This window comes from Camelus bactrianus, chromosome 3 (assembly GCF_048773025.1).
Source record: "Camelus bactrianus isolate YW-2024 breed Bactrian camel chromosome 3, ASM4877302v1, whole genome shotgun sequence".
Classification (NCBI taxonomy): Eukaryota; Metazoa; Chordata; class Mammalia; order Artiodactyla; family Camelidae; genus Camelus; species Camelus bactrianus.
Genome location: NC_133541.1, coordinates 117,868,853 through 117,883,972, shown reverse-complemented (window position 1 = coordinate 117,883,972; position 15,120 = coordinate 117,868,853). Strand labels below are relative to the sequence as shown.

At 57.0% G+C, this 15,120-nt stretch overlaps 1 protein-coding gene across 49 annotated transcripts in view; it reads right to left on the bottom strand.

Annotated features, from left to right (window-relative positions):
* OBSCN (obscurin, cytoskeletal calmodulin and titin-interacting RhoGEF) overlaps positions 1–15,120 on the bottom strand; it is a 170,123-nt gene that overhangs the window by 73,347 nt on the left and 81,656 nt on the right. For 38 of the 49 annotated variants that reach the window (XM_074361106.1, XM_074361109.1, XM_074361108.1 and 35 more), the window contains 18 exons: positions 14,813–15,082; positions 14,409–14,675; positions 14,051–14,317; positions 13,669–13,935; positions 12,400–12,672; positions 11,504–11,770; positions 10,978–11,244; positions 8,847–9,119; positions 8,135–8,401; positions 6,922–7,188; positions 6,545–6,808; positions 5,968–6,231; positions 4,250–4,513; positions 2,848–3,111; positions 2,330–2,593; positions 1,748–2,011; positions 928–1,191; positions 410–673 (listed from right to left, as the gene is read on the bottom strand). In XM_074361106.1, coding sequence (XP_074217207.1) covers positions 410–673; positions 928–1,191; positions 1,748–2,011; positions 2,330–2,593; positions 2,848–3,111; positions 4,250–4,513; positions 5,968–6,231; positions 6,545–6,808; positions 6,922–7,188; positions 8,135–8,401; positions 8,847–9,119; positions 10,978–11,244; positions 11,504–11,770; positions 12,400–12,672; positions 13,669–13,935; positions 14,051–14,317; positions 14,409–14,675; positions 14,813–15,082 — 4,797 coding nt within the window. The remainder of the gene's footprint in view (positions 1–409; positions 674–927; positions 1,192–1,747; positions 2,012–2,329; positions 2,594–2,847; positions 3,112–4,249; positions 4,514–5,967; positions 6,232–6,544; positions 6,809–6,921; positions 7,189–8,134; positions 8,402–8,846; positions 9,120–10,977; positions 11,245–11,503; positions 11,771–12,399; positions 12,673–13,668; positions 13,936–14,050; positions 14,318–14,408; positions 14,676–14,812; positions 15,083–15,120) is intronic. The other 11 variants (XM_074361116.1, XM_074361140.1, XM_074361157.1 and 8 more) reach the window with 8 other exon arrangements.

Below are 15,120 nucleotides of genomic sequence, written 5' to 3'. Positions count from 1 at the left end.
TTCACACAATTTCCAAGCTCAATCAAATGCTGTCACCACGCACAAGCAGGCCTGGCCTGTCTGACCACCTCCTCTCTGAACCCCTCAATGCTGTACTTCAGCCCTCCTGTGCATATCTGCCAATCCCATGAATGCCCCCAACCCCACGCCTGGGTTCCAGAGCCCAACATCCAGAGCCCCAGTCACATGCCAGTGGCCCTGGGCAGCTCTCCTGGACCATGACATCTGTCTGCTGGTGCCTCCCTATAGGGTCTTTGCATCACCCACTGATTCTAGACAGGGCTGGCCAGTGTGTTTGTGGGATGGATCAGACAGATGGTGATCGTGACTCTGAGGCAGCAGTGACGTTGGGAGAGCAGAGAACAGGTGTCAGAGAGAAGCCACTCAGGTGGCCACACATGGTCTTTACCCTTGATGTTGAGCGTGGCCGAGGTTCTCTCCTGCCCACACATGCACGAGTACTCCCCAGCGTCTGCCATGGTCAGGCCACGGATCTCCAGGTCACACACGACTCCGTCCTTCCTCAGGCTCACTCTGTCCCCAGATTTCAGGACCTCTGGCCCCTTCCTCCACTCCACAGGGGCCTCCTTGCTCAGCTCACAGTGTAGCGTGACTGTTGCCCCTTCTGTGGCCTCTTCCTTCTTCAGGTCCTTTGTGAACTTGGCAGGCAGGGCTGGGGAGGGTCAGACAGACATAGAACATCAGAGAACTTTAGAGACAGGACATGACATGACAGAGGAAAAGACAGAGACCAACAGGACAACAGGCCAGAACCAGCAGTGACACACTGGGAGAGAAGAAGCTCAGATGCTGGTTTCTCATGGTTCATACAACAGCCCAGGAAGGTGGGATGAGTTCAGGGAGATGCCATCAAGTCAATAATTGGACACGAAAACACAGCTCTGCTTGGCCACATGTGGTCTTTACCCTTAATGGTGAGCGTGGCCGTGGTTCTCTCCTGCCCACACACACACGAATATTCCCCAGCATCCGCCACGGTCAGGCCACGGATCTCCAGCTCACATACGACTCCGTCCTGCCTCATGTTGACTCTGTCCCCAGATTTGAGGATCTCTGGCCCCTTCCTCCACTCCACGGGGGCCTCCTTGCTTAGCTCACAGCACAGCATGATTGTTGCTCCTTCCTTGGCCTCTTCCTTCTTCAGGCCCTTTGTGAACTTGATGGGCAGGGCTGGGAAGGATGGAGAGACATGAGCATGATCGCACTCCCTGAGCACACAGATGAGGTAGGACGTGGACATCACAGAGAAGACACAAAGCCCAACTGGACAGGGGCCACATGCTGGCTGTGCCAGTCAGCACTGAGGACTGTGGCTTTTCTCAGCCCTCCCTGCTCAAGCTGTGGTTGTGGCCCCTTCCCTGGACTCCACAGGCCTCATGTTTCATGTGAACCTGGTGGGCAGGGCTGGAGCCTGTTGGAAGGTGTGGAGAACATCAGATTCTCCAGAGATCATTGTGGGACACAACAGGATAAGAGAAAGGAAAAGACACAGACTCTGACAGGACAACAGGGCAGAACCAGCAGTGACATGCTGGGTGGGAAGCAGCTCAGATGCTGGTTTCTCCTGGTTCACACAACAGCCCAGGAAGGCAGAAGGAACTCCATGGAGCTCTGGGAAGAGGATGATGCTGAAGTGAGGAGGGAAGGTGGGATGAGTGCAGAGAGATGCCATCAAGTCAATAATTGGACACCAACAAAACTCGGCTCGGCCACATGTGGTGTTTACCCTTGACGGTGAGCGTGGCCGAGGTTCTCTCCTGCCCACACACGCACGAGTACTCCCCAGCATCCGCCACGGTCAGGCCACGGATCTCCAGCTCACACATGACTCCTTCCTGCCTCAGGGTCACTCTGTCCTCAGATATGAGGGTCTTGGGCCCCTTCCTCCACTCCACGGGGGCCTCCTTGCTCAGCTCACAGCACAGTACAGCTCTGGCTCCTTCTGTGGCCTCTTCCTTCTTCAGGCCCTTTATGAACTTGGCAGGCAGGGCTGGGGAGGGTCAGCAGACATAGAACATCAGAGTCTCAGGAGAACTTTGGAGACTGGACACGACATGACAGGGGAAAAGACACAGACAAACAGGACAACAGGACAGAACCAGCAGTGACACACTGAGGGGGAAGTAGATCAGATGCTGGTTTCTCTTGGTTCACAGAACAGCCCAGAAAGGTGGACGGAATTCCATGGAGCTGAGAGAAGAGGGTGATACTCAGATGAGGAAGGAAGTTTGGATGAATGCAGTGGGATACCATCAAATCAACAATTGGACACCAGACACAGCTCTGCTTGGCCACACGTGATCTTTACCCTTGACGGTGAGCGTGGCCGAGGTTCTCTCCTGCCCACACACACACGAGTACTCCCCAGCGTCTGCCATGGTCAGGCCACGGATCTCCAGCTCACACATGACTCCTTCCTGCCTCAGGCTCACTCTGTCCTCAGATTTCAGGACCTCTGGCCCCTTCCTCCACTCCACAGGGGCCTCCTTGCTCAGCTCACAGTGTAGCGTGACTGTTGCCCCTTCTGTGGCCTCTTCCTTCTTCAGGTCCTTTGTGAACTTGGCAGGCAGGGCTGGGGAGGGTCAGACAGACATAGAACATCAGAGAACTTTAGAGACAGGACATGACATGACAGAGGAAAAGACAGAGACCAACAGGACAACAGGCCAGAACCAGCAGTGACACACTGGGAGAGAAGAAGCTCAGATGCTGGTTTCTCATGGTTCATACAACAGCCCAGGAAGGTGGGATGAGTTCAGGGAGATGCCATCAAGTCAATAATTGGACACGAAAACACAGCTCTGCTTGGCCACATGTGGTCTTTACCCTTAATGGTGAGCGTGGCCGTGGTTCTCTCCTGCCCACACACACACGAATATTCCCCAGCATCCGCCACGGTCAGGCCACGGATCTCCAGCTCACATACGACTCCATCCTGCGTCATGTTGACTCTCTCCCCAGATTGGAGGGTCTTGGGCCCCTTCCTCCACTCCACAGGTGCCGCGTTGCTCAGCTCACAGTGCAGGGTAGCCGTGGCCCCTTCCATGGCTTCTTCATTCCTCAGACCCTTTGTGAACTTGGTGGGCAGGGCTAGGGCATTGGAAAGACACACACACACAATCACGCTCTGTGAGCACACAGAAGAGACAGGATGTGAACAGCACAGAGGAAACACAAAAGCCAGGGAGACCTGGGACATATGCCAAGGACACACTGTGGATTGAGGCTTCCCTCAGCCCAGCCCTTTCTGTGGACATTTCAGGCCTCCAACTTTGTATGAATCTGGAAAGCAGGACTGGGGAGGGTCAGAATGCCACAGAGACCATCAGGTTCTGTGGAGAATTTGGCAGGGAGGCAGGACATGACAGGATGGAGGAAAAGACAGAGACTCTGACAGGAAAACAAGACAGTTCTGGCAGTCACACAAGGGGTGGGAGGTGGCTTAATTGCCAGTTTCTTCTGGTTCATCCAACAGCCCAGGAAAGCAGAAGGGATCCCATGGAGTTATGGAAAGAGGGTGACACTGAGACAGGAAACGAATGTAGAATGAATATAGAGAGATGTCATAAAGTCAGGAACTGGACACCAAACATGGCTATGCTTCGCCCACATGGTCTTTACCCCCAACAGTGAGCATGGCCGAGGTTCTCTCTTGCCTGCACACACACAAGGACTCCCCAGTGTCCACTACAGCCAGGCCGTGGATCTCCAGCTCACACACGGCCCAGTCCTGCCTCTCCCTCACTCTGTCCCCATCTCAGAAGGTCTCAGACCCCTTCCTCCACTCTGCAGGGGCCACTCCACTCAGCTCACAAAGCACAGTATGGCTGTGGCCCCTTCCTTCCTCAGACCCTTCATGAACTTGGCAGGCAGGGCTGGGGAGGGCCAAGAAGCCACTGAGAACATCAGGCTGTCGGAGGGACTCTGCATCCAGGACGAGGACATCCACGAAAAGCACACACACTGCCAAAGACCGCCGTATGAACAAGTGAATGAATGCACAGAGGGTGATGGGGGCAAATGTCCCAGAGGGAACAAAGGGCACAAAGGACTGGACGTGAACATTAGAACAGCTACTGGAAGAGGAGACAGGAGCTATGAGGCATCTGGGGGAGCCCAGGAGAAAAGACACAGACAGCCACAGGGTCCCACAGACGAGAAGGTGGTGACATGGAGACAACGTGCAGACATGAAGCCACAGGTCCACGTGGCTTCACACAGTCTTTACCCTTGATGGTGAGTTTGGCCGAGGTCTTCTCCGGCCCACACATGCACGAATACTCTCCAGCGTCTGCCACAGCCAGGCCACGGATCTCCAGCTCACACACGGCCCCATCCTGCCTCAGGCTCACTCTGTCCCCGGCTCTGAGGATCTCAGGCCCCTTCCTCCACTCCACAGGGGCCTCCTTGCTCAGCTCACAGTGCAGTGTGGCTGTGGTCCCTTCCGTGGCCTCCTCATTTCTCAGGCCCTTTGTGAACTTGGTGGGGAGGGCTGGGGAGGGTCAGAGTGACACGGAGAACGTCAGACTCTTTGGAGAATTTAGGGGGATTCAGGATGTGGACATTAGACAATGAAACATTCACACTTTGGAGCAAAAAAGAAATAAAAGCATGGGCCCACAGAAGCATGGGTGGGCAGCAGTGCCCTGGGGGCAGAGGATGGACTGGCTGAGCCCAATCAGGTACAGATCAGCAAGGAAACGGAGGATCTGGAATCCTCAGCGAGGACTTCAGGACATGGACAGACACACTGAAATGGCTACAGCGCCCACAGGAATGATGGAAAGACACAGTAACCAAAAAGGATGTCCTCCCCGTATCTTTCATGGTCCCTTCCACCACTGCAGGCGGCTGCCTTGCTCAGCTCACAGCGCAGCATGGATGTGAGCGTGGCCTCTCTCGCGGCCTGCTTGGGCTCCATAACTTTTGTGAATTGGGTGCTCAGGGCTGGGGAGGGTCAGACAGAAACACAGACCACTGGACTCTGAAGCTTGCAGACAAGGCCATAGACACCACGTTGGCAAACACAGGCACCTGCTGGAAGCGGGAGCCCAGACGACCAGACAAAATGCCCACAGTGGGCTGCTCTGGTGCAAAGGAGCCCCCACTGTCCCCCCCTCATGGGAGCCCACCCACCTGGCCATCATCCACCCCACACAGGAAGTGGCCCTGTCTGCCCCTAACGCCATGGGCCAGCCCTCCTGCTCCAGCTGACTGTGCCCCCTCCCCTCAGACTGTCCCCTTTCATCCCATGTCCCAGCCATAGGCTGCCCTGCCACGCCCTAACAGACCCCTCTCTATGGCTGCTGCCAAGAGCCAGCGCATCTGCCAAAGACTCCAGACGTGGCCCTCCCACTGTGGCATGGGTGCCCACCTGCCCTTCCTGGGTCTGGCTCTGCTCCTCAGTGTGGCTCTTCTGTCAGCCTCCTCCTCTCCTTTCACAGTCAAGCACTGTCCACACCCAGACCTCACCTCCACCTCATCTCCACACACCTCATCTCCATCCAGACCTCACTTCCCCCAACACCCAGATGCTGGACAGCAGATCTGAGGACCTCCCATCGGGGCTCTCCCATGGCTCAGAACACACGCCCCGCTTCCCTCCCCAGATGCCCCTTTGACATTCCACCCTTGAGGGCCATGCTTTGACCTTCTTCCCAGCTGCTCTCCTGACATACCCCCTCAAGAGGACCCTAATTCCTCTCTCTGTGTGGTTGCCCTCATCCTCTCCCCAAGACATGGACCCCTGAGGGCAGGGGGGACCTTATTCTTTGCTCTTTATCTGAGATGGGCCTCACAGGAGTAGGTGCTGGGAGACGCATGCGGCAGGAGTGCAGGAGACACACAGGGAAGTGAAAAACCCTACACAGACGGGGCAGAGCTAGAGGACGTGTCAAACCCTCAGACATGAAGCCACTGCTCCACGTGGCCACACACGGTCTTTACCCTGGACAGTGAGCGTGGCCGAGGTTCTCTCCTGCCCACACACGCACGAGTACTCCCCAGCGTCTGCCACGGTCAGGTCACGGATCTCCAGCTCACACACGGCCCCATCCTGCCTCAGGCTCACTCTGTCCCCGGTTCTGAGTGTCTCCGGCCCCTTCCTCCACTCCACGGGGGCCTCCTTGCTCAGCTCACAGTGCAGAGTGGCTGTGGTCCCTTCTGCGGCCTCCTTGCTTCTCAGTCTTCTTATGAACTCAGCAGGCAGGGCTGGGGAGGGTCAGACATAGAACATCAGAGTCTTGAGAGAACTTTGGAGACAGGATATGACACGACAGAGGAAAAGACAGAGACCAATAAGCCAGCAGCACAGAACCAGCAGTGACAAGCTGGGTGGGAAGTAGCTCAGATGCTGGTTTCTCCTGGTTCACACAACAGCCCAGGAAGGTGGGAGGAATTCCATGGAGCTAAGAGAAGAGGGTGACACTGAGATGAGGAGGGGGCGGGATGAAAGCAGTGGGATACCATCAAGTCAAGAATTGGACACCAAACACAGCTCTGCTTGGCCACACGTGATCTTTACCCTTGACAGTGAGCGTGGCCGAGGTTCTCTCCTGCCCACACACGCACGAGTACTCCCCAGCATCCGCCACGGTCAGGCCACGGATCTCCAGCTCACACACGGCCCCGTCCTGCCTCAGGGTCACTCTGTCCCCAGTTCTGAGGGTCTTGGGCCCCTTCCTCCACTCCACGGGGGTCTCCTTGCTCAGCTCACAACGCAGTGTGGCTGTGGTCCCTTCTGTGGCCTCCTTGCTTCTCAGTCCTCCGAGGAACTCAGCAGGCTGGGCTGCAACAAGGTCCAATGGACACAGAACAACACCTTCATTCTCCCACAAAGGATGAAAGGGGCTGCCTGGACCCGCGTGGGGTCACATGACCAGAGTGGGTAAGGATGCTTACCCTTTACAGTGAGCCTGGCTGACGTTGTCTGGTCTCCGACACAGCAGGAGTATTGCCCGCTGTCCTGGGGCCGCAGGTCCCGGACCACCAGCTCCAGCATGGTACCCTCCTGCCTCAGGGTGTACTTGCCTCCAGACCGCAGGACCTCATCTCCGCAGCGCCACTCCACAGGCGTGGCTACCGATGACAGCGTGCAGCGCAGTGTAGCTGCACCACCCTCCAGCACCTCCATGTCCTTCAGCCCCTCTCGGAACCGCACTGGCCGAGCTGTGGGACAGGCATGAGGTCAGCTCAGCACTCACCACACTGTCTCCCACAGGGGTCCCCCAACTATGGTTGAGGATGGCTGAGGGCAGGGTGCAGGCAGGTCTACCTCACTGTCTACACTGCCGGCTAGTGACAGTGACCCCAAGACCTCTGTTCAACCAGGAGGATGAACAAAACAACAGGAAACAGAGAAGAGTGGAGTGCTGTGGGCTATACTGTGTCCCCCAGATTCAGCTGTTGAGCCCTGTTCTACCCTCAGGACTCAGAATAAAATTGTATTTAGAGATGGGGGTCTTTAAAGAGATGATCAAGGTAAAATCAGGTCTTTAGGGTGGGCCTTAATCTCATATTATTGGTGTTACAACACCAAGAAAAGGAGACTAGGAGACAGACACACACAGGGGGACGACCATGGAAGAACACGGGGAGAAGTCGGCCATCTACATGCCAAGGAGAAACCAAGCCTGCCGACACCTTGATCTGAGACTGCTGGTTTCCAGGACTGGGAGACACTAAATGTCTGTTGCTTAAGCCACTCAGCTTGTGCTATTTGTTACGCAGCCTGAGCTGACTGAAATATAAATGTAGATGAACCAAGCCAACAGAAGGATGATACGGAGATGTCAGAACACAAGACAAAGTCAGGAATGAAGTAAAAAAAGACACGGCTGGTCAAGAGACCAAGAATGGCTGAGGGAGGCTACCGGGAGCAGCAGAGACCCAGAGATGGGGGTTAAGGAGCAATGCTAGATGGACCAACTGTTGAAAAGACATAGGTGGACAGAGGGAGCCTCAGAACACCCCCACCCACACTCAAACACACACATAGAGGGCGGAGATGGAGAGAGAAGGAGTCGGATGGAGTCCCCCCGAGACCTTAGCAAGATGAAAGACACGGGTGCCCCGAGTGTGGCTGGAGGCTGCCCAGTGCCCCCCAGGTGCTCACCATGGACCCTGACTATGGAGCTGCTCCAGGCACCCCCGGCCTCACACTTGTAACGCCCACTGTCTTGTAGGGTGGTGCCAGTGATGACCAGTTGGGCCTGGCGACCCTCATAGGTCAGCCGGCACCGGGCTGAAGGCCGCAGGGCCTTCCCGTCCTTGGTCCAGTACACAGAGCTGTCTGAGGCAGCAGTCTCACAGACCAGGGTCAGGTCCTCCCCTTCCGTGACCGTGGCGTCTGTGAGCTCCTGGGAGAAGACGCTCGGCTTCTCTGGAGACAGAGAGGAAAGCATAGGATGTTTGGAGGTTCCTGCAGGAGAAGCCCCAGGTCTCGCTGTAGACCAGGCAACACTGCTGGTCAGTGTCCACCTGTCCCCCTCAGCCTGGGCTGCAAACATCGCTCAAAAGGGAACAGGACAGGCTTCTTGTGGCTCCACACTCCATAGGGGTGGGGCCCAGCCCAAACGACACTGATTCTGAGTTCGTTTTTGCATACCACGTGCAACTGCAACAACACATCTTGAGACAACGCCACTCAGCCTCCCAAGCCCCGCTCCCTGGGATTAAGGCCCCACCCAGCCCACGGGGAGCCCACGGTGCCTTCTCTGTAAGCCCTGGGCCACATTCGGTGTGTGGCCAAACCACTGCCTTGAGGGTGCACCCTTAGCTTTGGACCGGCCCCCTTAATGGCACCAGGCACTGGGCACGTAGCCTACCTGTGACCCGCAGGGTGGCCGAGGCCCGCTGGTCACCTGCCTCAAAGTGGACGGTGCCTGAGTCCTTGAGCGCTAGCTGCCGCAGGGTCAGCACATGGTAGCCACCCGGCTGGGCCTCGATCTGATTGAGTTCGTTGGTGTACAGGGGGGTCTTGTCCAAGAACCAGTGGACGGGCTTGTAGTCAGCGGGGGAGATGCGGCAGCAGAAGGTGGCCGGGCAGCCCTCCTGCACCTCCACATCCTCCAGGTCCTCCGTGATGAGCACTCTCTGGCCTGCAGGGGCACACATGGGCGTGTCAGGGACCCTGGGGCCAGCTGCCAAGGGAAACAGGTGCTCCCCAAGACCTGGGGGAGGCTCAGGGCAGGAAGCCAGCAGATGATCTTAACAGGCTCAGGGTGACAAAACTCAGAAGACAGTAAGTGGATCCAAACTGAACTGTCCAAAAGGATTTGTTTTAGGTCTGCCAACTAGTCTCCAACCCAACTCTGGGGTCCTTCTGCAGAGCACACAAGGTGAGCGCCCCCCATCAAGTTGTGCCCCCTAACCTGTCTATGCCAGGTGTGACTGTCATAGAAGCCACAACACAATTAAATCTCGTATTAACAGAAGAAAGGGGAGTGTGAAAAAAAGATGGTAGGCTATGATAAAATTTAAATCAGATGCTTTGGAGGACTGACAGCGGGAATTCCTAGGGAAAAAAAGCTGGTGGGTTTTTTTGTTTTGTTTTGTTATTTTTGCTGCTGTCTTAGGTATGGTGAAAACATACAAAGAAGTCATAAAAATAGAAATGGATTGGCTTCCAGATTCCTTCTGCAGCCACAGTTGTCTTGAAGCTACTGGTCACCGGAAAAGCGTAGATGGCACTTTGGGAGGGCGAAGCATGCAAAGGAGATAAGGAATTCTGATTTGTGAACTGACACACAAAGAAACAGCTCTGGCTGACACCAGCAGACAGGCACAGGTCTGTGTGTCTTAAATTTTTTAAAGAGCATGTTTTGTTATTACGTGACATTAGTATAAAGAAATGCAACTGATTTTTGTATGTTAATCTTGTAACCTGCTACCTGGCTGAATTCTTTTATTAGTTCTAGCAGTTTTTGTGTGGAACTTTTAGGGTTTTCTATATATAGTAACATGTCGTCGGCATATAGTGACACTTTTACCTCTTTATTTCCAATTTGGATCCCTTTTATTTCTCTCTGTTGCCTGATTGCTGTGGCTAGGACTTCCAAGACTATGTCGAATAGGAGTGGTGACAGTGGGCATCCTTGTCTTGTCCCAGATTTTAGTGGGAAGCTTTTGAGTTTTTCACCATTGAGTGCTATGCTGACTGTGGGTATGTAATATATAGCTTTTATTATGTTGAGATATGTTCCCTCTATGCCCACTTTGGCGAGAGTTTTTATCATAAATGGGTGTTGAATTTTATCAAATGCTTTTTCTGCATCTATTGAGATGACATTCGCTTTAATTGACTTTTTTAAAGCATAGATATCCATTTTATTAGACAGTTGCGCTTCGACTGAGCTAACAAAATGCTTTCACTGAATTCAGTGGATTCACTGTATTTCATTGAAAAAGAGAAAAAAAAAAAAGTCAAAAGTGAGGCTTCTTTGCTATTCCTTTTGTTTTTTCCAGTGGAAAGATCCCGGGAAGGACCTCCCACTGACTTCACCCTGGACAACGGCCCTGGGGTCAGGAAGACTGGGCTGAACCCTGACCTACCGGCCCTACGACCCTGGGCCAGCCAACAACCCCAAGTAACGGCCCCAGTTTCCTCATCAGTGAAAAGGGAGAATGATAAGAATGTGCAGAAAATAGGCATGGGGGGGCGGGGCACACACTGGACGGGCCCCAGAAACATTCACTGCGCAAATGAATGCCCAGATAAATGAGGGCTGCCGACTCCTTTATACAAGATCCAGCTGGGAGGGACTCAGGACAAGACCACCCACAGCAACCCCCCATTAGAGACAGGGAGACCGAAGCTGAGTTCGTCCAGGGCCAGGCAGCGCTCTGATCTCTGACCACCTCCAAGTCGACCTGAATCCAAGCTTACACCTGAGCACACCGAGGGCTGTGAAATCTGGTGCGCAAAGGAGAGCGACAGTGCAGCGCCCGGGGCCTCACCTTGCACGAGGAGCCGGGCCTGGGACTGGGCCTGGCCGATGTCACAGGTGTAAGTGTCACTGTCCACCTTCTCCAGGGCGCTGATGGTGAGCTTCAGGGTCAGGCCCTCCTGGCTGGGCACGTGCTTCCCCGAGGCTGGCAGCTCCGTGAGGCCCTTGCGCCAGGTCACCGTAGCCGCAGGGCGCTCCGTCTTACAGACGAACACAGCCGTGCCCTTCTCCTCCACCTGCAGATCGGCTAGCTCCTCCGTGAATCGGTTAGGCTTTTCTGGAGGAAGGGGGCAACAGTGGGTGGGAGGGTGAGACCTGTGCAGACCCCATGCAGGGCTCCCTGGGGTGGGAAATCAGTCCCACCACAGGGAGTTCTCCTGGCCCACCCGCAGAACCCCAAGGGCCTGGGAGAGCGCCTTCCTTGCTGGGCGCTCCTCAGTTCCTGCCTGGGACAGAGTGGCTCGGGCCTCAAGGGGGCAGTCACACGGAGGGACAAAAGCCACAGGGGCTGTCCCAGGCTCTCTCGTGGGGGTTACCTTCCACGCGGAGGCTGGCTGTGCTTTTGGAGGTGTCTGTCTCACAGGTGTAGTTGCCCGAATCTTTGAGTGAGGCCGCGTGGACGATGAGTGTGGCCTGAGTGCCCTCGGTGAGCAGCTCATACTTCTGACTCTTCCGAATGGCTTTGCCATCCTTCAGCCAGCGCACCGGGGTACCCACCCGTGAAAGCTCACACCTCAACGTCACATCCTCGCCCAGCACAGCCTGTTGGTCCTCCAACGGCTTCATGATGTCAACCGGCCTCTCTGAAAGCAGCAGAGACGTCGGCCCATGAGGCACGGCCACAGGTCCACCCATGGCCATGGCCCTCATCACGCCTGGGGTGAGGGCAGGGCAGGCATTCAGGAACCTCTGACCCTGCAGGCCGAGACCACAGAACCTACGGCTCCAAAACTTTAAACTCTGGGACCTCAGAGCCCTGGAATGCCAGGCGGGGACCCTGGGAGAGAGAGGTATTCAGCCACAGAATCTTACGTTCTCAGCATCTCAGGTGCTCTGCAACTCAAACCATGGCCACGAGCCCGTGCTATGAGCACCAGGCATTTATGCTGTAAGTGACAGCTCAGAAATGCCAATGGTAATTTCACCAGCTCCATGAGTCATGCAGCCTGGGGGTACCAAGGCAGTCGAACTACAGATTGGAGATCAGAAGCCCTGCTCGTGCCCAAGGCTCCAGAACCTTGTCCTACAAACTAAGCCCCTGGGTGACCACGATTCCCCAGTACCCACAAAAGATGCCTCTGGGCCCCAAAGAGGGGCTGGGAAGCAATACCCAGAAGCACTCCCATGGTGCCCGAGGCTGCCTGGGAGGCCCCGACCCTGGAGAGAGACCCCCGACCTGCCCCCATCAGGTCCCACTGCCGCCATCACCCACCTCTGACAATGAGTGAGGCCTTGGAGGTGAGGTCCCGCACGGAGAAGACCACCTCCCCAGCGTCACTCGGCGCCGCATCTTGGATTGCCAGAGTGTACTTGCGGCCCTGGCGTGTAGCCCGGAAGCGGCCGGAGCTGCCCACTGTTTTCCCACCAACTGTCCACACGGCCACATCGCCAGCGTTCTCATGGGACAGGATGCACTCGAAGTGGCAGCTGTCGCCCTCCAGCACCTCCATGGTCTTCAGCCTCTTGGTGATGCCCACGTGCAGGTCTGTGGGTCATGGGAGACAGTTGTCACAGCAGCCAGGCCCATGGGAGGCTGCCCCTCAAGACAGGTGCCATCAAGCCTGTCCCAGTCCCAGGTCAGACCCAGGAGGGCCAAGACCCGCCACGGAGCCTACACAGCCACCCTCCCTAGCCCCACTCCCAGAGGGCCTGCTGCCCCTCTCAGCAAACGTCTCCTGGCCTCCAGCTGTCCATGCTCTGGTGTTTGGATGGCCGAGAGCTGTGAGCTGTGATGGTGGCAGCTGCCTTCACACTGGCCATGGAGCCGTGCTCGTATGGTCCAGAAGGACAGATACCCAAAATGAGGGGGGATCCAGCTCTAGAACCAACTCGCCACACCACCCTCCCCTTTCAAGTCTCATCACAAACTGACCAGATCATCAGGGACCAACCATGGGACTACAGGGTCACGGGGGAGCAGGCCTGCCATGCATGCAGGAAAGAGGAGGACTGTGGGAGCAGAGCCTGCACAGTGACGCACACAGGACACCAGGCATCTGCCCTGTGGCCGGGGCACCAGGCCCAGGCTTGAGAGGGGCAAGTGGAAGGAATCTGGCCTGCCTACGGCCACCTTTGGAGCCTGGGAGCCCTTTCAGGGCATCCTCTGCTTAACATCTCAACCTCTCCCACTCCCCAACTCCCAGAGGCTCTCCTGAGCACCCCCTCTGTGGTCCCTGTGCCTGCCTACACACACCCCCTGGCACAGAGCGAACGCCTCCAGCCTCTGTTGAATCCCTCATACCGTGGGACTCTATCAAGCAGGGTGAGTCCAGTCTCCCACACTTTGCTCCATTGCCCATCACCCCTGACCTGCCTGCCTACACCTGGGCCCCCTAACACCCTGTCAGGAGTCTTCCCTGACCTCTCCAGACTCAGCAGGGCAGCCCCTGGCCCCCAAGAGTAGGTGGGTCCCCCAGATGGAGGCACCCCCATGCCTCCAGTGCCCTGGCCCCTCCCTCTGGAGCCAGCTGCAGCCACGCACCATGCACGCTGACATGGGCGTGAGTCTCGTCAGTGCCTACGTCGCAGGTGTACAGGCCAGCATCGTCCTGGCTCAGGTCATGCACCACGAGTCCCCGTGTGCCCGCCGTATGCAGGAAGTCATACTTGTCACTGGGGCCCAGCTCCACGCCATCCTTTCGCCACACCACACTGGCCTGGTGGTCAGAGACCTCACACTGCAAGGCCAGTGTGCCCCGCTCCTCTGCAGAGACGTCATCCAGTGCCTTTAGGAATACCACCGGCTTCCCTGTAGGGAGGGTGTGGGTGGCTGAGGAAACGCTGCCACTTCTGGCCTGGGGCGGGCTGGGGGGGACCAGGCACATGTCCCAGGGGTCTGCAGACATCCCACAGGGACACCTCACCTTTGACCTTCAGGCGAGCCGAGGCCGTAACCTTGGGGGAGGAAGCACACACGATGCCCGTGTCAACCCGCCGGACCCGCTTCAGCACCAGTGTGTGGCGGCGGCCCTCGTGGGTAATCTCGTGGAAGCTGTCATTATACAGTGGCGTCCCATTGAGCGACCACTCCACCTCTTCGTCCTCGTGCGACAGCTCACAGGAGAAGCAGGCAGAGCCCTCCTCCGTGACCTCCAAGTCCTGCAGTGGCTGCTTCACTGTCACCTCCCGCACTGCCAGGAGCACATGGGACAGCTCAACGTGACCGCCACCACCACCTCCCCTAGACTCCCTCTGGTGGCCCTGTGCACCCTCACTCTGTACCTTCCACAGTGACCTCAGCGCTACTCTGGGCGCTGCCAGCCTGGCACCGGTAGATGCCAGTGTCCGAGGGTGTGAGCCGCAGGATGCGCAGCTCCGCCATGTGGCCCTCCAGCCTCATCTTGAACTTGTGAGATGGTGCCAGGGGCGTCTCCTCCTTGTACCACTGCACAGCCTTGGGGGGCGGCTTGAAGTCACAAGACAGGACCACCGACTGCAGCTCCCGCCCCACCTTGGGCTCCAGTGGCCGTGTGAGCACCACGGGGATGTCTGCGGTGGGAGAAGAGAGGAGAGTGCTGCGGAAAGCGGGCCAGACTGCTGGCCGGAACACGCGCCCGTGCCCGCGCCCACGCCCTGCCCTGCAGCGGCTCCGCCCGCAGCCCACCCACCAGGCCGCACTCTCTCACCTGAGACGACCAGGCTGGCAGTAGAGCGTGACTTGCCGATGGTGAAGTGCACCGGCCCCGTCATGGTAGAGCACGTCCGTCGCAGCGTCAGCCGGTGCACTGTGCCCTCCTGCTCAATCCCCACGTCAGCCCCAGCCTGCAGCACCGTCTTCCCCAGGAGCCACTTGGGTGGCCTCACCGAGGGGATGGAGGTCTCACACTCGAACCAGGCAGGGGCTGGCTCCAACACGGTCACGTCCTGCAGGCCCCGCACGATGGTGATGGATTGCTCTGGGGGTGAGGAGCCGGTCACCAGGGCAGTCCTGTGG